Raw genomic sequence first — 25,459 nt, 5'->3', positions numbered from 1 at the left:
AAACTGCTCAGTGTTTCCTGAGATGTTTGTGATTTATGTGTTTTCATGAGGTTCAGCCTCACGGCGGCCATCACGGAAACCGGAGCAACACACACCTCTCCGAAAGTGCTCCGCAGCAGCTGTCTGCAAATTGCTCCTGAGCTCGAGAGGGAAGAATTAGTCGGACAAATTGGCTCATGTGGCGCTCGACTCTGCTGCGTCTCTTCCAGCGCCTGTTGAGTTTCATCCAAGATGCACTTTATCTTCTCTAATGCTGCGTCGTTTTTTTAAACGTGGCCCAGATTCCTTAATGATCTGTGGTTTGGAGCCGTCAGTCTGAGTGAATGATGTTCGGCACAGTTTCTGTCGGGATCCGATCTCGTTGGTTTCATCTGCAGCAGTTTCATCGTGGTCCCTGTTCCCCCGCCGCCTTTGCACACACTGAAACTGAGTCGTGTTCCTGTCCTCGCTGCGTTCTTGTACTTTCAACCGCAGGACAACGAGGGAACTCTCGTCAAATGCTTCATCTCCAGAGGAGAAAAATAACTCAGCGAAAAGCCTCTTCAGCATAACTTTTTCAAGAAGAGGACGAGACTCTTCCACTTACAGCCGACTGTTCTCTGGCTTTTGTCTGAAATGTGAACGGACACAATCATCTTTCATCTTTCGCTCCCAGGGTCGAGTGACTCAGCGTTTGAATCGGCTCTGATCAGCAGTGATGAAAACACGACGCCCAGGTGAACGTGCTAATTTAGCAGCGAGCTGAGCGAACGCCTCAGTTTTCGTGATTATGGAACATGAGGCATCAGGGAAAAGAACAGAGGCAGACTCCTCTACTGGCAAAGGGAAAGAAGTCAATCACCGTTTTTTAGCGAGTTTATCTTTGTTGACTTGTAGTTGGTGTATTTTTTATTGATGTTAAGGCGACGCAGGTGTAAGGTGGAAAATTACAAAAGGTCTGCGGGGTCGGGGGTTGTTTGTGTGCTCATTCTATTTCTCTCTGTACCCCCCCCCCCACCCCCCCCCCCCCACCCCCATAAATCAATCCATTCGATATATATATATATATATAGAAATATTTATTAATAACATCTGAATGGACAGTTAGCACAGTCTGCCTTAGTTTCATTATACATCTCGTGTTTACACCATGGTTAGTATCTCACAACTGAAGAGATTTAAAAATGACATCACAGAAAAATGATGCATGCACTGTAGCTACAAACACAAGAGAAACTGTCATTATAAACTGTGACGTGTCCAATACGAAGACAATAAACAATGTTGGTTTCAATCCGACTTTCAAAAAACAAACATCTGCAGGGCGTGGTCCCGATTACAGAAGAAGACCTTCAGACTCATAACAGCAAAGCTTGTAGAATAGAAATAATCCAATTGTGTTAACAAAGACTGGTTCAGTTTGACGACATGATTCTGAGTGATCGACTTCAGTATTGGATTTTTAATGGGAGCCCTTTGACCCCATCAAAAAGGCACATGGATTTCCCACGGGTTCAATAAAAGCGATGATAGAGACACTAAAGCTTCGCTGAAGTCTACGAAGCTTCATCTGAGACGAGTGTTCGACGTCAGGAAGTTTTTACGACCTGTTTTCGGCCGTTGTGTCTATTCACTATAATATCCAAGAGCGGTTTGAAACCTGATCTGCTGCCCCCTCGGGGTCAAAAATCAATTAATGCATCGTAATTGAATATCTTTTAAAAGCTTGTTAAGACGTTAAACTCCCTTAAACAACCTCAAACATTTGTACGTAACATTTGTGATGAAAGAAAAATTGTCCGACTGTAAACTGTGTACGTTAAAATAGAAGATGGAGTCTTTGCCTGGATATCTACACCAGAGGTCAGAACATAATCCGCCATGGTCCCCAGAGGCTAGCTCATCGACAGCTGATGTGTTATTTAAACAAATCAGAATCAAGGATATCACTCAGAATCACGAGCAGTCAAACTGAAAGATTAGCATTCATGTTTCCTTGGAGGAGATCTGATGATTTCCACATTTACCAGAACCTCTAACACCGATCTCGACTCTGATGTTTCCGTGTCCTTTACTCTGACCACATCCCGCGAACAAAGAATTCAACATGCAGTAAATCAAACACTGTGTGTTCCTGTCAGCTGCTTTACACATTCTTCAGTTTACGTCTTTACAGGAAGAGTTCTGTGAGAAACTGGCTCTCTGCAGTAAAACTAAGGTTTAAACTAAAAATCTTTTGTTCTTTTCTAACCAGAGAGTTTGGGTCGTATGATTTATGATCAGTGCAGGAGAGGGTTCGATGCCCGGCACGTAGAAGAAGAGGGACGACGTGACAGCTCAGAACCCGACGAATCCCAAGAGAAAGTGAACCCAGCTCGACCCGAACCTGACAGACGTTCTGTTCTTTGTGTCCGAACTCACCCTGAGCCAGATGTTTTCCCTGATTACAGACACGTAGAAAACCAAGTAACCAACGTGACCCGTCAGTTCAGGACCGGCTTGTTTTCGGTACCCACACTCCATCTTTATTTACAGATCTGATAACTCTCCTCTCTTTCTTAACTCTGCTCCAGACTCTTCACTGCATCACCGACCTCACACACGTCACCGACCACAGCTTCACACGTTCACCTCAAAGGGAAAGGTTTTGGTCCGTAAACTTGCTGAGAAAACTTTGACCTGTTGGATAATCTCAAGCTGTTAATCGTGTCAGTAACATTTTTAAAAAGTTCGGCTGGAATGTAGTTAAGTGTTTTTGGTTGTGACACACGAGGAAGTGGTGATTAGCCGACAGCTCAGTCTAATGACACATCAGTTAGAGGACGTTACTACTGGTTAGTCTCACCTGGTACTACCTGGTACTACCTGGTACTACTACACCTGGTACTTTATGTTTTCAAATATTTCCCTATCTGCAGGCACATCACCCGTCATCACTCTTCCAACCTGAGGCTTGTGTGTGTGTGTGTGTGTGTGTGTGTGTGTACAGCTATCTTTGTGAGGAACAGTTTTAACCTACGGAGTGAGGACAGTTTTGTCAAACTGCGGACAATTTGGCCGGTCCTCACTTTGTGACCTCCCTTAGAGTTAGGGTTAGGTTAGGTCAAGGGTTAGGTCAAGGGTTAGGGTTAGGCTTTTAGTTTGGATGGTTAGGGTAAGGGGCTGGGGAATGCATTATGCCAATGAGTGTCCTCACTGAGATAGCTGTATAAACGATTGTGTGTGTGTGTGTGTGTCGTCATGGTGAAGGTGGCGTCTTCAGTGAATTGGTGGATCCTCCTTGGCTCCCGCTCCCTGTCGCCGCCTGTCCGACCCACTGGACCAAACGCACACAACACAGAAACACAAAGAGAGGGTGGACCGGTTAGTTACAGACAGACAACAAGTTTGATTCTATACATTTCTTCTTCTGACTAAACAAAAATGGTCGAGCTCAAAAGAGTTCATTGGGAACATGAGTGTGCTCAGAGTATAAACAATAACTAGATTAGAAGTAGAGTGTGTGTGTGTGTGTGTGTGTGTGTGTGTGTGTGTGTGTGTGTGTGTGTGTGTGCGCGCTTTGACTGCTGTTGAATTATTAATACTCACAGTTTGTGGTCAGAGGGTCAGTGAAGCTTATGCCAACACTTTCCAAAAGCCATAAAACTGTGTGTGTGTGTGTGTGTGTGTGTGTGTGTGTGTGTGTGTGTGTGTGTGTATGTGGGTGTGTGTGTGAGAGACATGACCAATAGTCTAGATCCCATCGGGGCTTCCGTGTAGATCTTTTAAGGAAACATAGATAAGCCATTAGTGTGGATCTCAGGTCCTGCTGCTAATGGCCTCGAATAAGACAGAGCTCCAGGAGACTGAGCGAACCTGTGTGTGTGTGTGTGTGTTAGTGTGTTAGTGTGTGTGTGTGTGCTAGTGCTACACATATGGTCTTTGAGGCAGCAGGGGAGATTTCATAGCGTCCCCACTGTGGGTAATACCGGGTTGATTGACCTCCCACCAATCCTGCAGGTCCTCTGGTAAACAGAGTGATGACTGTTGCCTCCACTAAGGAGGCTATGTTGGTTTTTATAGATCTTGCTGAAATGTTTTTTTTGTTGTTGTCTTCGTTGAGCCTCGGTGGAGCCGTGTGCTCTACTTAGTTTACTCCTGCACCAAACACTGTTAACTGTGACAGAAGGCAAGTAAATGAAATAATACGAAGACTTTTAAAATCCATGAGGATCTTCTGTCGCTCGCACTGACGAAGTGGACGAGGAACACTGACTAGAAACAGCTTCTCTGGCTCTAAGGCCCCGTTCAGACCGAGAGCATCAGTTCACACCTGCTATTAGAATCTGTCCCCTGTGACCACGTGTGATTGGATCCTGCTTCTTGCTTTACATACTAAAAACATACATGATTTCTGTTCGATGAAACTAAACGTTTCCCCTTCCCAACATGAAAAAGAACATGTGGTAACCTTCAGTTGTCATAGAAACTCAAAAGGTTTTCGCTTGTCCACTTTGGAAGATATTAAAAAACATGGCGGCCTCCACAGCGAGGACCCCCCCCCTCCATGTAAATATAAAGTATTTAATATAAAAAGCCTGTAATAAGGTAAAGAAAACAACAATTCATACAATTTAGATGAAACACACCAGTGAAAACATCACTGAGATTATTTTATATTCCATTTCTGCCAAAAATCCTTTGTCACCTAAATCTTACACACTGAACCTTTGAATGATATTCATGCTATAATGTTAAATTACATAAATTCCGCTCATTAAATCCTTTTAAATCCAGAAAATTGATAATAACACTGCTTATTAAGATTTTTTTTCACAATTCAAATTTTTCTCTGCAACATAAAATGCTCGTAGGTAAGAAGGAGAAACACACGCAAACTAAGCACGGTGGGTAAAATGATCATCACACGTTAGTCGGCCTTCTGTCGGATGGAAATGTCAATTGGGAGGCTGAAGAAAATCACTGACATGATAATTACAGATGATGATAATAATAATCCCGGGCTCCTTCACCTCTCTCATAACGAGCGTCTCTAAGCAGACCTCGCGCAGAAGAGACACGAACTAGCCGACAGATGCTAATGTCACAGCCGATGTCGTTACTTTCATCTCCAGCGATACGTTCTGAGGCGTTTCTATCTCCTGACCCCTTCAGCTGAATACCAACACATGCAGCTTTGGCAGCTCAGCATGAATTTACATGAATCAGTCCAGCATCTGTTTTAACATGCTCTGTTTTTTTAATGAGTGTGGGCTGTGGATTCAGAAATAGAAAGAGCTCCGTCTCTCTCTCTCTCTCTCTCTCTCTCTCGGTGCCTCTGTTGTGGAAATCACAGCAAAACACCAGGTTTATTCTGTTCTCCTGTTATGTAATCATTTTATTTCTTCTTCCCACGGTACCTTGACACAACATGGCAACATAGACGACGACATCTTAGCTCCATTGTGTGTAAGTGACTCATTAGAACGATCAGCCTCTGAGCGCAGCTGTTTTAACTAAAGTATTCTGATTTCTGAGCCGCTCTGAATGATCACTTCATTTCATTTCACGCTCGCGTTTAAACGGCTGAACAAACGGGACACGTGGGTGGCGACTCAGAGGCGGCTTCCTTACATCTGAAATCAAACCATTTACTCTCCCATTTCTGATCGAGCTCATGCGTTAAAGGAACGGCTTTTTAGTCAGTCTAGTTTATGAACATGTGGAAAAACAAGTTTAAAGATAAGCAGCTAATTTCCAAATTTCAAGTGCCATCATCAGGTCGGATTAGAGTTTGATGATCAGCCTCAGCCTTTATCCTTGGCACTAATTGGCCAAACGTTAGAATGCAAACACTCTAATGCAACATGATAAACACGGGATATATCACCAGGTAAACACCAGCTTCTCTAAAATTGTAACTGTAACATGTTGACATTAGCATTTAGCTTTTAATTAAGCACAACATCAAAGTGATGCTAACAAACCGAACGTTTACTTTAGAAACGCTTGTATGAAACATCTGTAGAAATACACTGTACGCACAGTGGTACCGTACCTCTATGAGCGGGTGCCAGTGTGCGATGGGTTTCCGCGGGTACGACAGCATTTCGCTCCAGTGGTCTCGTCCCAGACTCTCAGCCTCATTGCCCACTCTGCACACTCCGATCACCTCGTTATGTCCGACTCTGCAGGACGGCAAAGAAACACACACAGAGACATTTGCATCACGACTCACAACATGTCCTTTTTTAATCCTTGGACATCTGTAAATTCACGAATTATATTTCTTATTTGTGTATTTATTAACAACTGGCACATTCTAAAAGCGTAGAATAATATCCCACGGAGATACTGTGGGAAACTTACTGACCGATCATAGTCCATGACGGCGATGAGCAAGCTGATCTGGTCGATGTTCTCAGGAGGAACATCAAACACAATGGCTTCATTGTACACCGGGTTCAGGGTGTTTCGCTTGGTTGACGTCTTCCTCTTCTTCAGCCTCCGGCCTTCACACATCAGGGACACTTTCACGTACGGATCTGCAGACGGATAACGTGGCATTTTCAATGAGGCTTTTGAAATGCATTGACATACTGTATGTGAGAAGCTGGCAACAAAGATCCACGGCGGAAAAAGCGATTTGACAGCTCGTGTGTACGTTCATTGTGTTCGCCATCGCAGCAGGACGCTGAGTTGTCAGTCAGCACCCACCTGAGGCTCCAGTGATGTCCATGGCTTTGAGATTTCTGGCTTTGATCATAGTGATGGTGAGCCTGCCAGCCGTGGGGAGATAACACAATGAGAACATCAGCTCTCCCAGGTCCACGTTGTCCTGCAAACAGAAATATCACATTGTAAACTGTTATTATCTCATAACAGCATCTTACAGACTTTAACTCTGAGTCTAATCCTTGTTTACTAAATCTCTACAAACACATTCTTATAGTGAAATCTGCAGAAAACAAGATTTAAGGTCCGGGAGCTTGTGGTTTCTGATTCTGGTTTGACCGATCAAGCAAGCGTTGGTTGTGTGTAGAGCAAAGGAAGTGGAAAACACATTTAGGGAAATGCATCGGCTAACAGCTTTTTATTTTACCTGCAGTCGTATATATAAAAATAGCTGTTTGATAGAGATTAGCCAAAATATCGACAAAAAGCATCATAGGTTGTGTTCCGACTCGTCAGACTGTAAACGAACGAAAGGCGGTTTAGTTGAGATGCACCTCTGAGACTCAACGTGTCTAACAGACGGCACATTGTTAGTCTTTGCACCACAGGCGTGGATCAAACCTGTGACATCTCCAGTAACGTGCAGCAGATATGACTCACTGTAAATCAGCATGTTTCATGTCGTAGGACCGTCAACGGCCTGAGCATTTAAATGAAACACAACCTAGAAAATGAGTTTGATCTCAGCACTTGCTTGAACGTCACTGCCCCTGTTTTCCTCTGAGAAGATCCCTGACTTCACAACTTATCTACGTTCATGCTCATGCCAACCTCCTCTCCCAATTAACACGTCTGAAAATAACGCGTGATGAGGGTGTGAGATCGACGCTGGGCTTGTGAGACACAAAGCACACGAGGCATCTTACAGCGGGGGGGGGGGGGGGGGGGGGGGGGGGGGGGGACTCTGAATTCTTGCTCTACGTTTTCTACCAGCTCGGCCTCACGCACAGCTTCCTGAAACGAAATCTGAAACAGGGATTTAAAAAGAAAAAGATTTTACTAAACTTTGCATGGTAAATGATAACTGGCAGGTTTCGTTCCAGCTGTTCAAGTCATTTCATTCAATTACAACGAAGAGTTTTTTCAACACCGTTAGTAACAATATTTGAAGTAGCAAGGGGGCGGAGCCTGATAGCTCGAGGACACTGCACCCATTGGACAGTACTAGCTGTCAATCACACGTTTTCCATGCATACGTTGCTTTGTCGTCTTTTGGACCAAAAAGATTTCAAACTAGAGATTGAGACATAAACTGAAACATAAAAAAATGTTTGCTGACATCATGAATCAAGTCTGAGGATTTCCGTGATGGATGTCCCCAGCCTGTCCTCCCCTTGCTGCGGTCACCTAGCAACAATGCTGCAGTTGGACACGACACAACTTAGAAAGTTTTAAATCGTGAATGTGGTTGGAGAGTTTTGGCCTCAGTCGTACACGTCACATCTTCTGTTTTCCTGGTTGCAGTAATTTCAGCACCGTTGTAATTATCTGATGTGTCTTCACGGTGTCTGTCCAATCGGTGATTAATACACAGGACGTTAATCTTGTAGTCTTTGTCAGCCAATTATCTCCGAAGCCTAGTTAAAGGTCAGCTGTCGTGGTTATACTATAAAAATAATCTCACTGCGATCATCAATAAGTGCTCTGTGTCATGCTGATAAAGATTAATTGGAAACGGGCAACACACACACACACACACTTGGATGCAGCTATGCTCCCCTGAGAGAACACAAACAAGATCCACGACTCTGAGTGTGTGACGAGTGGATTCATCACCAGTGTTGCTGGTCATCAGCGCCGCTCGGAGCCTCGGGCGTTAATGATGCTCCGCTCATAACGTCTCCATTGTGTAACACATACCTTCGCAGACTGTGGATTGGCTCTCAACAGATAATGTGATAACATTCTCTCATGAAGCACACACACACACACACACACTTAAGTTTTCAGACTACAGACTGCCAGGCACTTCTCTTACGAGCACTCAAATCAAGCCCTGTGGTCAGGATTATGGTCACTTGTGCTCGGCCAATGAAATTACACCGCTGCACTAAAGCGCTCCAATAAAGCAGGGAGAGAGTTCCGACAGTCTATAGTCTCCAATTATAAAAGAAGCACCTTCCCTCCCTCAGGATCAGCCAGGATTCTTCTACCAGCCCAGCTCCATCTCCCTCCGTCTCTCTGTTTGTTCCTGTGGAGGGATTACGTTCTGCGTTGGTCGCCGAGAAATTAACTGGTTCATCAAACATACAGAACATCAGGCCACAGACGCTTTGACAGCGACGAGAGCTGTTTACCGACAAATCTCAGTGATTCCACTTGTGCTCTAAAACCATAATTATGTATTTTTGCTGCGGAAGCTGAGCACGCTCCTTCAGTCACGAAGTAATTACCTCTGTGAGTTATTTAGCACGATTACGCAAATACTCAACTGATTTTGTACGATACAAAGTTTTCATTGATTTCTCGGAGAATTATTCATGGGTCAATATTACGGAGGTTCCCATTTCCCTTTTGACTTTAAGGTCAAGTGTCACTCAGCTACTGTTCAACCATCAGCGACGGCACAAGTCACGACCTCAACCCAGCGTCACAGGCTCATGCTCCTCTGTTCCTCCGAGGAACGACGTCTGATGTCTCTGAGAGACAACGTGCCGCCCCACTCGAGAACATTGTGAGGTGGCGTGTTTTCGTTTTACATTTTAACTTGTTCTCCCAGGATTTAATTAAAGGATCTTAATGAAAATATATGACACATTTAGGGGACTGCTCTTTAAGAGTGTGTGCAAGTGATGCAGCTTGATTGAATTTAAGGAGGGCGGTGGAGGAATGAACTCCGAGTGTCATTCTGGTTTTTATCTTGCAGCCTGAGTTTGACTGGTGATTTGCTAATTGCTTGAAATCATTTTATCCTTTAAATCTTTTGTGCATTTCGATTTGCTCATTTTCTCATTAACCTTGAATATCTCTTGATTGATTTTCATTCCCTCCCTCTGTTTTTAAAAGTGCTATTTAATCAAATGTGACTTCGAGAGCATGTCGGCTCCTGACGCCTGAATCACCCTGAGGTGCCTGAATAGCACTTACCCTCTGTGCACTTCTTTTCACACACTTTATCGTACTTAGTCTTACTCCCCTGCTGCTCTGAAGCTTTAGTGTTGTCCCTCAGTTGTAAGTCTGTCTCTGTAAAATAAAGTATAAGAGTATAGAGTCTGGCAATAAGAGTATAAGATGTGAACAGATGGAGTGGCATTCATTCTTTTATCTAATATTTCACTGAAATATAAAATTGTGTCACCACCCAGTGAACTAACGTATGCACTGGCACTGTGGGGTTTGTGGTCTAAAGGAAACTGTGAAAAGTTATTGTTCTATTTTTAAAAGTGTGATTTGATTAACAGAAGAACTGAAGTGAGTCGAGTCCCCGCTATGAAGAACAGGAAGCACTCTCTGAAAGCTCCCGTCACATGAGGGCTAATCAACAGGACGATGTAACTGCCTGGGTGAACATGGCGGAAGTAAATAAATCAGCGCCTAGGCTGAACTTCAGCTGTACAAATGAATACACCCTGGCAGAATCAGGTTAGGCTGAAGGATCCTTCATAACTATAAGTAAGGAGGAGTGAGACAGTGAAAAAAACATTGGGCTGTCTCACCTCTCTTCAGTGTGGGAGTGAGTTGTTTAAGAGACTGAAGACGAGAGCGAGAGAGAGAACGTGATGGAGGCCAATGAAAAAGTTAACCTCAAACAAATCAACATTATTAGAAAGGTGAGCAGACTTATTGAGAAACCTCTATCTATACTTTTAACTGGTATCATGATGGAAATTCATCGAAACCAAAATTGGCAGGTCTTGTTTTGTGTCACAAAAAAGCAAGCGATTATTTTTAGAGCTCGATGATTAGAAACATGATAAACTACATGTTTAACTGACATTTTGACAAACATAATTATTCACGTTCTTGCTGAGAACATTTCTAAATCCCAGTAGGACACTTTAGGAGATTCTCTTATTAGGTTAACACTCATTTGGTTGCACTCAAGTAGGTTACCACCAAGCTTCCAGTCTTTATGCTAAGCTCCATTAGCACACAGACATAACCGTGGTATCATCCTCGGGGGAGTAAAGTTAAAAAGTCTTTTAGAAAAAGAAGAAATGTTTGGATCGGTTGACTCCAGAGGAAGAGGTGGCACAAGCAACAGATGGTTCATATTTAAAAGCTAATAAAAAGCTATGTTCACATACAGGTCGCCTCTGTAACATATTCAGGATCTCACCGACTCAATGGACCGTGAGCATCCAGAGCATCATATTTCTCAGTCAGTCAATAAGGGCGAATGGGAGGACAAGTGCTTGTTATATGGTTCCATTTGTCATTGTTGGGAAATGGGAACCTCCTTTACTGAATTAACCTCTCTCTCTCTCTCACATACACACACACACACGCACACAAACACACACTGAGGCCATTTATCAAGGTCCTGATTACAGGCCAACCTGACTGCAGTCAATAGTATTGACGGGCCCTGCAGGAGTTGCATGTTACAGTGTCTCTGAACTCTTCGTTGTCTTTGTCCCCCGCCGAGGAGGAGAAAGAACGCTGCAAACGCACACGTAACAATGAGATGTCCAAAAGCAAATTGAATGTCCCGACATGCATCCAATAGACACGCTGGGAGCTCTCCCCATACTCCACAGCAGTTCAATACACTAATCGGCGTGAAAGGAGCGAGATATTCAATTTACAAGCATGAACATCATGGGAAACGATGCAATTAAGAGGTTGTGTTGGATTGATGTGTCCTGACCTGTTGAGGCAAAGGTCTATAAAGAGACATTTAAGAAAACATATCTCAAACTCGAATGGCACTCAGGAGAGCTCCCGGCTCCACCAAGGCCCAACAGTCCTGTTAAATCAGATAGATTTCCGGAGCCAAGTAAAGTTTATTCTGAACCAGCACAGGTACATGAGCCTTTTAATGACTGTCTGAGTGTGAATCAACGGTGACGCACGTCAACATGAATCCACACAGACTCGTGTCAAACTTGAGGTAGGAGTTAATTAAAACTCACAAAAAGAGATGTGCCCGTTTTATAACTGTAAACATTAATCATCTTGTCTAATTAAAGTTACAATAACAACGTCCTGCACCACACACTGAGTGTCAGTATTCCCATAGCTGACTTTATAATGTCCACCCTGCAGGATTAAACCTCATTTATATTTCTATAAGCAGCAGCTCAGAAATGTACATTAAAGTCTAGTACATGTGGCCAGGATGGCGAGAGGCTGCTTCTGTGCCAGGAGCCATGATTAATGCACACGGACTGAGACTGGACCAGTGCAGGGTATGTCCCTGTAATCACAAGAGAGGTAACCTAGTTCTGCTGGTGACAGGGAGACTGAGAGAGACGAAGTGGAAACTTCACATTTCTGCTTTTCTTTAGACCAACACCAGAAGGTAACACGGACGATCGGTTTCTTCCTGAGTCAGGTGTCCAAGTTAGGATCAATATCACTGTAGACAAAATATTACAACTGTTTAATTTCAAAATAAAGTTCAAATAATCTGAGAATTGCAGCTACAGACCCACAACATCTGTAATGTTTGCTTAAAACATCTTTTAAAATGTTTTTTTATTCAAGCTGCAAGAGTGAATGGTTCATAAGTGTTTTTTCATTTTGCTTTAGAAGAGAAAGTATTTCAGAGCTGCTGAAGGTTAACGCATTATCCCCTGAATTGGAAACGACCATGTCGTTTGCATTGTTAATTGCCGTCCATGTTGGGTAAATAAATGATTAACAGCAGATTATATTTAGAAAGTGGACTCCTCGGTATTGGATGCAGGAGACAGGACAGCCACAGTTCACAAGTCGGACGCCTCGGAGGAGTTTCTAACCCATTTCTACTGACCTTCTTTGGCTGAGATGCTTTTAGAGTCTGAAAGGTGTTAAAACAATATTTGTGCACCAACATGATTAGTGTGTGTGTGTGTGTGTGTGTGTGTGTGTTAAAAGGTGGGGGAGTTTTCCCACTGGGTCTTTGCATCACAGTAGTTAATGATCAGGTCTGAGCTTGTTTGGTGCTGACGAAGCTAATGATAATTTTCTGGCTTTGAACTTAATTACTGTATGAGCGTAGTGGATTTAAGTTTCAAAAACCCGTGATGAAAAAATCAGGCTGAGCAGTGTTAACTTCCTGAAACCCTCTTTAGTCCTTCTGCACAGTTCTTTATGGGTTTAACAGTAGATGACCTCGTAGATAGAAGAGCAATGACAACGTGACGTCCTTGATGGAGGGATTCAGTTACAGGTGTCTTCAGTGCCACTGTCAAGCATGTGTTGGTAGTTTGATCATAATAAGGATCATAATTATTAGATTCGTGTTCAGAAAACATCACTTTCCTTAAACTGTCCATTGCTGCAGCTCCTCTTTTCAGCCTCTGACTGAAACACTTGGTTTTAGCTCCAGTCTCTTTCAAGCCCAGTCTGCTCTGATTGGTCAGCACTGCCAGACCATAATCATAAATATGAGTTCCCTAAATATGCCAGATTTTTTTCCCATCTATGAATTATTCCCTGAGTATGTTGAAAAGTGCACCAACAAACACCGTATCTCACAATGTTAGAGAAAGTGAAAACAAATTCTGCACCTAATTTTACTGACTAAATCGTTTCAGTTGTTTTTGCCTCATCCTGCCAACCAACAAACAGACTAGGGAGGAAACATAACCTTCTTTGCGTAGGTAGAATATCACACCGGAGGAAAGAAACACTGACGCTGACCTTGTTGTCTCTGTTTGCTCATGAACCAGAAAACACAAGTCTCTATGCCAAACCGAGTCACACCGGCCTGAAGTCCTCACTCAGCATGACAGTGAAACCGGGAGGTTTTTCTCCGGCAGGAGGTCTGAACTCTCTCACCGAGTTTCTCATTGTACCAAGTGAATAATGTAATACAGACAATGTTGCTGTATCTCTGGCAATCCATCCCCAGTCTTGTGTCAGTGAGGATCTGGGTCACTTCCCCCAAGTGTTCCCTACTGCTTTCATTAAACATTAACTGCATCTAAGTATATTTCTATGTCTCTGCCTCTAGAAATCACAGATGAGTTCCACTTGAAGGGGAAATGATACAAGTCAATTGAAATATCTCCATCCCTCTGCTGTTGAAACAGATTTTTTTTTTTTTACTCTTGATTGTTTGAGCAGTATTCTAACAGACGGGAGAAAGGACATGGGATTTGGGCCGCTGAAGATACTTTTGCCCTCGTCGACCGACTGGAGAGAGGCTACGCAAACCTGTGACATAATATAGAAGAGAAACACAGTGACGGGTTATAAAGACACTGATAAAAGGTGGAATCTCACCGAGGTTACATATTGAATGTCTCGGCACAGCTTAGTCTCCCGGGGAAAGTCGGCAAGCTCCAGGAAGTTGTCCACCACCACTTGGCCAATCAAATCATGGCGCGAGAATCTGTCAAAGTCATAAACGCTGAAATGCAGCTTTCGGCTCGGCAGCTCCGGGTACGCCACAGGAAAGAGAAACACCTCATCAAACACTGGGTTGAGAGTCTTGCGGTGCACCTTGGTCTGGTGCTTGGTTTTGCGGTCAGGCAGCAGGTAGATCTTGACATAAGGATCGGAGGTCCCTGAGAAGTCCTTGGCAGGAAGGTCCTGTGCCCTGTGGATCTTCACGATCAGCTGCTCCAGGTCGAAGTCAAACTTCAGGATGAAATGGAGAGACCCGCAGCCGTCAGAGTGACGCCCGTCTTCAGCATCCACCGAACGCTGCTTGTAGAGTTCTGGTTTGAGTCGGCCCAAACCAGACAGAGACTCCTGGCGCTGGAACTGAGCAGGGTTGAAGTCCGGATTGGACAAGTTCATCTGACGACGGATGGAGTTGTGTCTGCAACAAAGGATAAAATGAAAACATGAAATCACTTTTTATTTTTGATCCTTGTTCCCTGAAACCAAAGGTCCACATGACACGACCGTGTGTGTCCATCTGTGTTTAACCTGCGACCGCCAAAGGCTGAACAATAGCTTCAGGGATTGATGTGTGCTAACCGTACAGACGAGGTAGGCTCAGTAATCTGTCTCTGGACTCTGTCCCTCGCCAGAGTGTGGACCTGGTTTTTCTCCACCTTGGTCTGGGTCTCCAGTTGGATGTCAGGCGATGTGTGGCTTATCTTTAGACCCGACTCCGGGACAGCCACTGCCGAAGGAAGCCCTGAAGGCTCCTTCATACAGCCGTCCTCGCTGTACTCCCTTTCCTCCCCGTCCACCTGCACAACAGACGTCAAGAAATGTAGAAATGCCATCTTTCAGTTTGGATGGTTTGATAGACAGGAAAAGCTGAAGTTGTACGAGTTAGGGGTTTATTTTATGTTCTAGGTGAGAAAGAGAAAAGGAACCACCTGTGGTCATATATTGTAAGAACCTCTTCTTACCTCTGTGAGCACGGGCTGCTGGTCTCCTCCCAGGAAGTGCGCCCCCTTGAGGAGATCTGGGAAGAAACGGCCACTTAGTGGCCCCCAACACAGTTTCCATGACACAAAGAGAGAGACGCTGAAGAGCGCCAGACCACAGGTGGTGACGAGCAGGGACAACAGACTCACCGATACATCTAGAGAAGGAGGAGGATTCAGTCAGGAAACAGAAAACAGAGCTTTATCAGAGGGACAGAGCTGGAGCAGACCAACCAGACTCCCCAGGCAGAACAGATGTGTTTGTTCAGAATGACAGAGGAAAAATGAAAAGCATTATATTTTCTCATTGTAAGATTAAGATAAAGAAAAAAAAAACTGAAGAGGTAAATAATTACAGACCCTGATGATAATTTGTCAAAAAAAATAAAATCTGTGCCGTGAAGAGCTGAGGTTGTTTTGAGAATTACACTTGGTTGAATTCAGCGAAAACAAATAACAGCAAATAACTACAAGTATAAAATTCACATCATTAAACTAAAATATCTTGGATACGGACGTCGTCCTCTCAGAGTCTGAGCAGTAGTGATTGCGATGTCGAGCTGGTGTATCAAGGTCCCGCAGATAGCTGTCATTATATTCAGCGTTGACGTGGACCAGGTATATCCATGACCAGAGTCCAGGGATGATGTACAGACAGAGTGTTGATCCATTAGCAAAGGTTTCTGGGTAAAGAGCAGGTTGTAATCGGACATTTAGTGCTCGTCAGGATCCTTCTTTAGTGAAGCAGCCTTTCACAAACTAAAAGCTCGGGTTGTCTGCTGAGGTCACATGATGCTTTCAGAAAGGAAGATCCAGAGAGACGCCCGTGCTCTCTTCTCCATCACTGCTTTCTCCTACACTTCTCTTTTCATTTCCTGTCGTTCTCAATCAGACTCATCAGAGAGGAGGAATGTTCGCAATTGTCCCGGCTCAGTAAATTGTCTGCGGAGTCCAACATCACAGAAACACTGACACGATGTCCACGATATGTTATTCCCTCACGACGCCGTCCCAAATTATTATTAGTTTTTAAAGTTTTTAAATGTTAAGCGACTGTCAGATGTCGTATTTATATTCCATTAAACTGTGGTTGGAACAGCGCTTTCCTTTTAAAGTGTTTGTTATTTGTCTTTCCTGCTACTCCAGCTGAGAGGAGCTCTTAATGGGACGGTGGAGACGAGTGCTCGTAGGCCAGTTTGACATGAGCTAATTTATGGATGCCATTAGAGCTCAGTCCTTCAGTCCAAGAGAAAATCATTTTGCAGTCTCAGCTCTGAAACTGCAGGACGCACGTCTATAATTTCATTGCACACCCTGTTCAATGACAATAAAGACATTCTTCAGTCTTGTTGAAATGGTTTATATTTTGCAGCAATTAAGTGAAAATGCATGAAAACTATGCATGTTTTCATTTATAGATGAATGATTCCATAATTTGCAGTAATTAAAAAAAAACAATTGAGAGTGTAACTAACACACACACACACACACACACACACACACAGAGGAGCCCAACAGGAGTCACTGCAGACTTCACTGTTTCACTTTTCATTGCCTCCACACAAAATGTGTTCTTTCATTATTCAATATTAATTTCGTTTTCTACTTGAAACTCAGTGACCTCTAAAACTCTGTGTCATCATTGTCTCTCAACGCAGACAAAAAAAAAAACACCCTAAATGATTAAATTCACATTTAAAACCCACTTTATCAAACTGTCCATCCTTAGCACTCATGCTTAACCTCCTGCTTCCAGATGTCGAGAGATCCGGGCTTTTAAAAAATAGAGGCTGCGTCTAATCTGTGGAACAATTTAATTGTTCATATTCGAACCACTCAGACTCTAGAAATGTTTAAATCATGAAGTCTTCTCACTGGATATGAATCGACTTTGATTTCTTTTTAATTCTCAATTATTCATGATTATGTTTGTTTGATTGCTTTTGTAGTTATTCTGTTCTTTTACATGTATTTTTATATTTTCATTTTAAGCCTGTTCACCACTTTGGTCGGTGGTGGTTGTTTGAAACGTGATATATCTATAAACTTGGACTGGAGCTCAGCTATATCTACATTTACAAACTAATTCAAATAACAACTAAAAGGTCTGTGGAACAATACGTACCTCCGCTAGGACTAATGCCCCATCCTCCTGCTCTTCCGTCCATCATGCCCCACCCCTCCACAAAATTGAAAGGACATTGATTCAGTAGTTCTTGAGTGATCCTGCTAACAGCCAAACAAATGGCAATAACAACTGCAGAAACACTTAATGGGGCCAAACACACACACACACACACACACGAGCCGGGTGAGGACGGGGGGGTAGAGGAGGTGAAATCCAGAACATTTTGTGTTTGTATGAGACAGTGTGTTGCTTCACTATTCTCCTCCAGTCACAGAATGGTCTGCAGCTCCATCCCAGGAGGGTTTCACTTTTCGTTCTCTCCGTCCGTCAACCCAGCAGAGGATTTCTGTTCCACACGGAGCTGAAGGTTTAAAACCAACCCGTCGTCTTCTCAGGGAAATATCTGAATATTTAATTGTTGAACGGTCCATTGCGTGCACCAGCCTCAATCATTACTCTTCTCTCGCTATGAGCTAATAGATAAAGATAAAGATGAAAAAAGTGATATGTAATGCAAACTGAGGGATTAGTGTTAGAAAAACATCTAAATAAATAAAATATGATAATCGCCAAATAAAATGGTCAAAGGAGGTCAGATATGTTTGTGGTGCTGCGTGTTCGTTAGAGCACAGTCAGCGCTGCGGTTGGTGAACCGGCGCAGGTAGAACACAGGCAGGCCTCTTGTGTGCGGCTCTGAACCGGACGTCCAGCTGGGGTGAAGTGAGAGCGGTGGAGAGATGATAAACGGAGCAAACAGAGCAGCGCTTGTGTTCTCAGCTGGCTCAGACAGAGAGCGTACAGCTGGTTCTGCTGTGCTCGGGCTTTGATCCACCACATAGTTCATGCATCGGTTTATTAAAAAATAGGACATTTCACACCCAGAATCAAACTCTGTTGTCTCTAAATCAAATTGCAAGCTCACGATATCACTAATTTCTCTTACCTTTCCCTTTTTTGTGACAGTTTGTCTTTAAACCATCTTCCTTTTTATAAATATTTGAGTCAAAAACTTAATTATTGAAAAGAACGCCGCTCCTTCTTTGATAAGTTCAGCCTTTAAAATGAGTAAAACATCCCTGTGGCTTCACTCAATTGTCTTTGTTCGAGCCCTTTCTAAAGACCACGGGGTGTCTCAGCTTTTCCTCTTCCAGGCTGCAATCAAGGCTCAGAGGCCTAAACCCTGTGCAGCTGGTGGCAGTTAATTGGATTCAGGAGCTCCAATAATCAGTAAGCTCTTTCCTCACTGAAGGAAGGCGACAATTATAATTAAAAAAAGGTTAGACAGGTTTTGATTAGTGTAATTGTCTGTGGTGGGGTTGCTTGAGGTTATGTGAATATGCCAGTTCGACGTGTCCAATGCTGAGGTATTAGTGGTGACTTACATCAAAAGTGTGGTGAGCGGAGCAGTAAAATCCCTCATGTGGCTCGTTTGGAACCAAAACCACACACGTGCACATGAATTAACCAGAATTCATCAAGAATTCTTTACATGTTTTTTTTTCTCCAAACCAATGAAAACACTTTAAATAAAAACATTTAAGATCTCCTACAACAATGACACGAAGAAACATCTTCGTTCGGCCTTTAGAGATAAATGAAACAAAGGATTTCAGGGATTAGAAACGTATTAAACGTATAAACCTTATTGGAAGTTACCTCGAGGCTAATGAGCACTTTATATTAGCCTATAGAAATTTTCTATAGAAGCTTTATTACTGTTTCACGTGTGGTTTGTTATTTATTTCATATATTATACGTTGACTAATTCAGAGGTCTGTTCAGAAACTGACACGACCCTCAGACCTAAGTTCGCAGCTTTTCAAAGTAAAACCTCTGGAATGCAGTTCAATATAAAGCATTGCAGCAACAAAATTAGCATTGTTCTTTTACTTTGAAGAGAAATTGCATAAGATCCGAGGACATATAGAAAACATGTTGAACTCGGTTCACAGACTTCCTGTTATCCAGGATATTTTGACTTCATTTTGTGGATAGTGGGAGGAAGAGGAAATGTGTCATCCGTCTTTTTACACAGTCTCTGAGTGAAGGTAACTAAGGGAGACAGGCCTCATCCTTCAGGTTCAAGAGTGAGAACAAAGCATCAGAGCATCTAAGACGTTTTATCCAATATTTATCCTAATAAAAGAATCTCAGGTTGGATCCCAACAGAGAGAACGTCTCAGCTCGATAATCACTGATCAGAGTCAGACTTTCATTTCACATCAGTGCGGGTGGTTTTGTCCTGACGTGAAGGCAGAGTCGTCCTCCAGCCTCTGAGGTGAATCAAACTTATAACACCAAAGTGAAACAGGAACACAGACGACTGCTCTCAGTGATTTGGACTCAAACTCCCTTTGATGAGACGTGTGAGTCAACAACCTGCTCGAGGCTGAACGATCCTCAGAGTCAAAGCACCGGCACTGAGCGCCAGAGAAACTCAGGCTGAGCCGGTCTGAGAGATTTAAATGTCACTGCCAGTTCCACATGTTTAATTTAGCATGTGATCGGGACATGTACCGTCACATGTCTCCTGTCAGGGAATAAGAATTTATTCATTAACCTTTGAGTGTGTGTGTGTGTGTGTGTGTGTGTGTGTGTGTGTGTGTGTGTGTGTGTGTGTGTGTGTGTGTGTGTGTGTGTGTGTGTGTGTGTGTGTGTGTGTGTTTCAGGATCACGACTCATTTAAATCAGAAAACAACGACATAATAGAAATGGAGCAGGAATCAGTATGAGTCCTTTTATTCTGTAAAATCTTATAATTATAATCTTATAATCTTATAATCTAATAATAATAATATTCTTATAATTTCAGATCATGACTGATCATCAATCAAGTATCAAATTTAGAAAAATTAATTTAGTAAATAGAACACACACACAGGGCGATTTCACTCCTACTTTCTTTGGTCTGAACCTTCAAACTTTTCTTTTCAAATAGTCCAAACCAAAATATCAGGTATGAAAGGTTCCTCTGACCACGGTCCAAACAAAAGGACCAGAATTCAATCAGACCAAAAGAGGCGGCCTCGCTCCGGATCAATCTTTATTGGATTGTTCTGGGTTTTTTTCAACCAAATGCAGGAAGTACAGAAACCATTAAACAATAGAAGAAGAGAAAGAAGCGGCTGAAATCTTCACCTCCAACAATATAAAATTTGAACCCTAGATTCAAATGTTAATTTTGTTGGGAGTTATAATTTTACGCTGGCAATGAAATCAACAAAGTTAGTAAAGCGTTGTTTCAGCCACTGGCACGGCTGAAATAACGCCTCCCTATGTTTCTTATTATTAACTCCATCCGTCATAATCTCTGTAACTCCCGGCAGTTAAGGGACGTGCAGGCTCGATTTATTTTTGTTGTTGGTTTTATCATAGTCGCCCTCGTCTCTGCGGTTGAAAGCATTAGTGGTGATGAGTGAATACTGAGCAGGTTCATTAAAGGTCCATCACACCCTCTGCTGGGTCCCCGAGCGGAACCAACCCGACCAAGGACGCACAAGATGCTTACAGAGGCGGCAGTTTATTCCTGTTTACTATCCAACACACCGACACACAATAACCTGCAATTCAACAACTGTTAGTGTAAACATCACAAATCTTATTATTTCTCCTACTTCAGAGGAAATTAAATCTATAAATAAATATCCTTGGATTGGTCGTTTGAACAGTCCTTCCTCACCTGATCTCTGATCTTACATATCATACGAGCAGGTGCATTTTAATTTGAGACTGAATAACCACTGGAGCTTTTTCAGGGTTTCTTTCCTCTACTCTGTTTTTTTTTTTGGTTTTGATTGTAAAAGTTCTGCAGAGTTAAAAAAAAGTCTGTGGAGAAGGGAGCTGCTCTCCTCCACTAAAAACACCAAAGCTCCTGTCGTCCAGCCGACGCGTCCGTATCATCCTGATCTCTGATCGCATCACGATGCCCAGCATTAGCTTAAAGCACGTTTAGCGGCTAATCGATAGCGGAGGTCAACATTTCCTACACACGCTGTAAAGGGTTGACCAATCACAGCAGAGCGTCACCAACTGACCAATCAGAGCAGACTGGGCTTTACCCGGAGGGGGGTCTTAAAGAGACAGGAGCAGAAACCAAGAGTTTGAGACAGAGGCTGAAAAGAGGAGCTGCAGCAACGGACAGTCTGAGGAAAGTGAACATCAGTGACACCACAGATCAAAATGATGAACCTGAGAATGAGCAGGACCTTTCTCCTTAGAGAGATGTGAAGGTCAATAAATACAGTATCCTCGCCTCCGCCCCGGATGAAAACCTCCCACCACTGCCGCTTAAAGGAAGATGCAACTTTCAGGTTAACTCACCGATTACTAAAAATGTTAAACAGAAAAAGCCCATGATTGTGACCAATGTAGTCGAGTCCAGTGTCGGCTGCAGCCGGAGGAACAACATCGGGCTACAACCATCTCATTAAACTCTTAAACCCGGATCGGTCCCTCCTCTGAGGCGCTCCGGCCTTGAGTACAGTTCAATAAGCTGCAACAGCCAAGTCAGCAGCGGGTCAATAAGACACAAGAGGTAAGGTGAAAGGGCTTTAGAGCTCGGGTCTGAGGGGAAGAGGAGATAATGTCCTGGAAACAACTTTTACTGAGGTGCTACACACAGAAATGTTTGTGAGGAGGCTGCTGTGGAGAGGTGGATTTCAAATTAAGAGAAAAGAGGAGCCATTAACTTTATTGGGCTCATTCGAGAGGATCACCAGAGGCTCAAAGATTCCTAAACCAAATATCCAATAGTGATATGTTGCCTGGCAACAACAGCTGGAAAATGCAATCAAGGGTGTAATGAAACCAAACCTATTTGCCCCCGTATTTAATCAATCCCTCGACTCAGAGTGTTTTCTGCTGCTGCCATTCTGCCAGCGACGAGTCTGAGCTCAGTTTGCTTTTATTTTATTTCGTTGTGTAACTGTGAGATGCATGTTTGTGAACAGGAGTCAGTTTGTTCCCGACTGATCTTAGAAGCACAGACATTAAGCTGCAGAAACAACAACAACCTCCTGTTTAAACACCTGATGTTGTAAACTCAGGTGTTACAGCAGCTCAAGTACAAAATGAAACAAATACCTTTTAAGTTGACTGAGAAATCTTGTATTTTAATATTTTAGATTTCATGACCGTGAAATTTCCGTTGGCTGAAACTACTTAACTCCTGCTAGAAATACTTCAGGGTTTTTGTTCTCACTTTGAAACCACTCGTTGGAGCCTTCTTGAATCAGTTTGACAATTGTGAAACCATGACGACTTGGCGTACTGCAGAGCGGTAACCCCGCTCATCTCCCGCAGGGTTACTTGTTTGTTGTGGATCAAACCGTGTGTGCGCGCGTTTAAAACAGATACTAGAGGAAGTGGGTCACGGCTCCTCAGGGGAGTCAGTCTGGTAGCTTGAACTTCCACTTCATCATACATGTTTAATGACGGATTGTAACGTGTTTAAAGGCAACATACATGGAAAACAAACACAGAAAGGAAGGGAAGAATAAACTCGCAAACATGCATATGCACACTGTACATAATGCATGCATGGAAAATATAAGCTCATAGGCTTAATGCTCTGCCTGATACATGTGCGCTGCATTGGCTCACAACAACAAAACCACACAGGCTGAAGAGCTCAACACAGAAAATAAGATTTTCTGATATTAGCGAATTTATACGGTTTGAGAATTTGGCAGCGTGTTATTTGTTCACTCCACAGACTGTGAATAAAGATGGATGACTTGACAGCTCCCCAAATATGAAGCCAGAGCATCTTGATCACCCTCTAGTGGCCGGCTGCGGTATAGATCATCAACTCTGGCTCCTCCATGTTAGCAGATGGGACATGAATCAAATCAAAGTGGGCATGAAATACATTTATCTGAGAGATGGTTTCTGTCATTTCAGATATAGTTCTTATTCCTGTTCGTCCGGGAGATCCTGGATACTGAGGCTCCATCGCCCAGTAGCTACTGAGCATTTCTTTAAATGAATCATTAATGAATTATTTATTTCCAGTCTATGTTCTGTCCTAAAACACATTATTAACTCTGCCAAGTAGGTTTGTTTGACAGCAGGATTACAATAAACCAGATAAACCAAACAGATGTCCACGACACTGGATGGGACCTGTCAAACAAATGGATGATATTCATGAAATCCAGAGTTAATGACTTTAAACGTGCTGTTTTAGAGGATTTTCTTTATTTTGTGTGGCCTTAGCTCGTTGGAATCTGAGGCGACTGTGGAGCCTTGTGCTCTAACTCAGAGCAAAGTCTGGTTTCACAGTGTTGACGTGGAACCACTTTAAAGTTTCAAACTGTGTCAGGAGATGGATTTTCTTTCCAGCAAACTACTTCTGACCGATCAGAGCATTGTGTGTCCTGCCAATACTGAAGCCAAGTGGGGCGTTTAAAATAACTGGTCTAGATCAGTGGTCTGCAAAGTGCTGCGAGCAGCGGGGAATACCGGGTGGGGCTCTCTCTCTCTCTCTCTCTCAGTCTCTATCCCTGTGTGTCTCTCGCTCCTTCTCTCACTCACATTTAAATCTATGGACACAAAGTCCAGTGTGTGTTAGATGCTGCAACTACACATATATACATACACACACACACACACACACACCGCCTGCTGTATAGATGTGTAATGCTTTGTGGTCGCTAGTGGAGCCAAGCAACAAGTTCACAGTTCGTACTCTTCTACGTTGAACAAACAGTGAAACAGTGCGATGTGTGTTCGTGCACATTTTATCTGTTTAATTATAATAATAATAATAACTTGTATTTATATATTTATATTCATTTACACCATTTTAGTCACTTGACTGCTTCATCTCTTTCGTGGCCAGTGTTTCCTTTAATTTAAATTTTTTTGGTTTTCCCTTCCTTGTCAGGATTTTGTAACATTTTTAAGGAAAGTTCTCCACAAATAAATAAATAGAAAAGTTGGAGAGAATGAATCTAGTGGAGTTTCTAGTTGTCGGTATCCACCTCTTAAATTACTCCCTTAACATTAAGTAAATAACTGAACTGTGGTAACATTCCTGTTTCATTCATTTTGGAAAAGTTGAATAAGAAACAGTTTTCCCCTCTAGTGGACGCACTGCACCTCACAGCCTCCGGATCGAGAAGCGTTACGCCTCATAATAAGAGTCCCGTTTAAACCTGGGAGTGTGGAGTCTGACCTGAGTCCGTGTATCTGGGTCTGGCCAGGTCCCTGAAGTAGTAGGTGAAGTCCAGGCAGCTGTCGTCCTGCACCTCTCCCTTGGAGCACAGGTCCGACAGCAGCTCCAGCGCCTTTCGACAAATCTCATCCTCTCGTTCTGCGGGCATTGCCCTCCAGCATCCTCCTGACTGGTCGGCCACTCCGGCTGGTCCTCCGCCACCTCTCTCTCTCTCTCTCTCTCTCTCTCTCTGCACACACTCACACACTCACTCACTCACTCACTCACTCAATCCCACACGCTCACACTCAGGCGCGCACAGCCTCCTCCAGTGCCAAGGCGCACGGTTACAGCCCCTGGAAGACTCCGACACGCGCTCGATGCTTCCGCGGGAAAAAAAACCCCTCTGAAATCCTGAAGATTGATTTCTACAGAAGCTTTGAGAATTCTTCAGCTGAGATGAAATAAACTTTTATAAAATCCTCCTTCGCATGGTTTTGCAGTTAAGCAATAAAAACCTCAGCTCCGGACCAGCGCGCAGCAGCTCTGGCTCCTCTCCTCCACCTCCTCTTTCCTTTTCTCCTCTGCTCCTCTGCCGAATCACCGCTGAGCCTCCAGGTTGTGGCAGCAGCTCCAGTCAAGGTCCGTCACTGCTGCTCAGTTCCTTCTCGATGCGCTGGGATGCAGATACAGACAGGAAGTTCAGCCTCCATCAGCCTCCACCCCTCCTCCAGCATCAGCACCACCACCCCGACATCCTCTGAGGAGTCTTCTTCTTCTGCTTCATCGCCTTCCAAACAAAATGTCACCGGCTCCCTGGCGGCTTTTCCTCCTATTTTTCTCTTCTTGTCTAATGAGTCGTGTCAAAGATCTGATCCCTCTCTCCAGATAATCTCACGAGTAACGTGCTGGTGCAGCAGATGCCCAAACACCTGAGAGGGCCCTGGCACACGAGCCTGACCTTTACTGATGGAGGCAACGAAGGACGGATGCACGTCACATTAA

At 43.4% G+C, this 25,459-nt stretch overlaps 1 protein-coding gene across 1 annotated transcript; it reads right to left on the bottom strand.

Moving 5' to 3' along the window:
- Positions 1–1,035: 1,035 nt before the first annotated feature.
- On the bottom strand, positions 1,036–25,378 carry syt9b (synaptotagmin IXb). The gene is made up of 8 exons (XM_020104148.2): positions 24,476–25,378; positions 15,153–15,328; positions 14,770–14,987; positions 14,068–14,608; positions 6,676–6,796; positions 6,332–6,503; positions 6,017–6,146; positions 1,036–3,295 (listed from the first exon to the last, which is right to left on the bottom strand). The coding sequence occupies exons 1-8, from the start codon at positions 24,621–24,623 to the stop codon at positions 3,218–3,220; spliced, it is 1,584 nt and encodes a 527-aa protein (XP_019959707.1). The 5' UTR covers positions 24,624–25,378; the 3' UTR covers positions 1,036–3,217.
- Positions 25,379–25,459: the final 81 nt, after the last annotated feature.

This window comes from Paralichthys olivaceus, chromosome 7 (genome assembly GCF_024713975.1).
Source record: "Paralichthys olivaceus isolate ysfri-2021 chromosome 7, ASM2471397v2, whole genome shotgun sequence".
NCBI classification, from domain to species: Eukaryota; Metazoa; Chordata; class Actinopteri; order Pleuronectiformes; family Paralichthyidae; genus Paralichthys; species Paralichthys olivaceus.
This window is presented reverse-complemented; position numbering and strand designations above follow the sequence as displayed.

What these genes read in the sequence shown, in the direction of transcription:
- syt9b (XM_020104148.2), bottom strand. Translation starts at nt 24,623, where the DNA reads ATGCCCGCAGAACGAGAGGATGAGATTTGTCGAAAGGCGCTGGAGCTG. An exon ending in AGCAGCCCGTGCTCACAGAG is followed by an intron (nt 14,988 to 15,152) that starts GTAAGAAGAGGT and finishes TCTGTTGTGCAG; the next exon opens with GTGGACGGGGAGGAAAGGGA. An exon ending in GAGCCTACCTCGTCTGTACG is followed by an intron (nt 14,609 to 14,769) that starts GTTAGCACACAT and finishes CCTTTGTTGCAG; the next exon opens with ACACAACTCCATCCGTCGTC.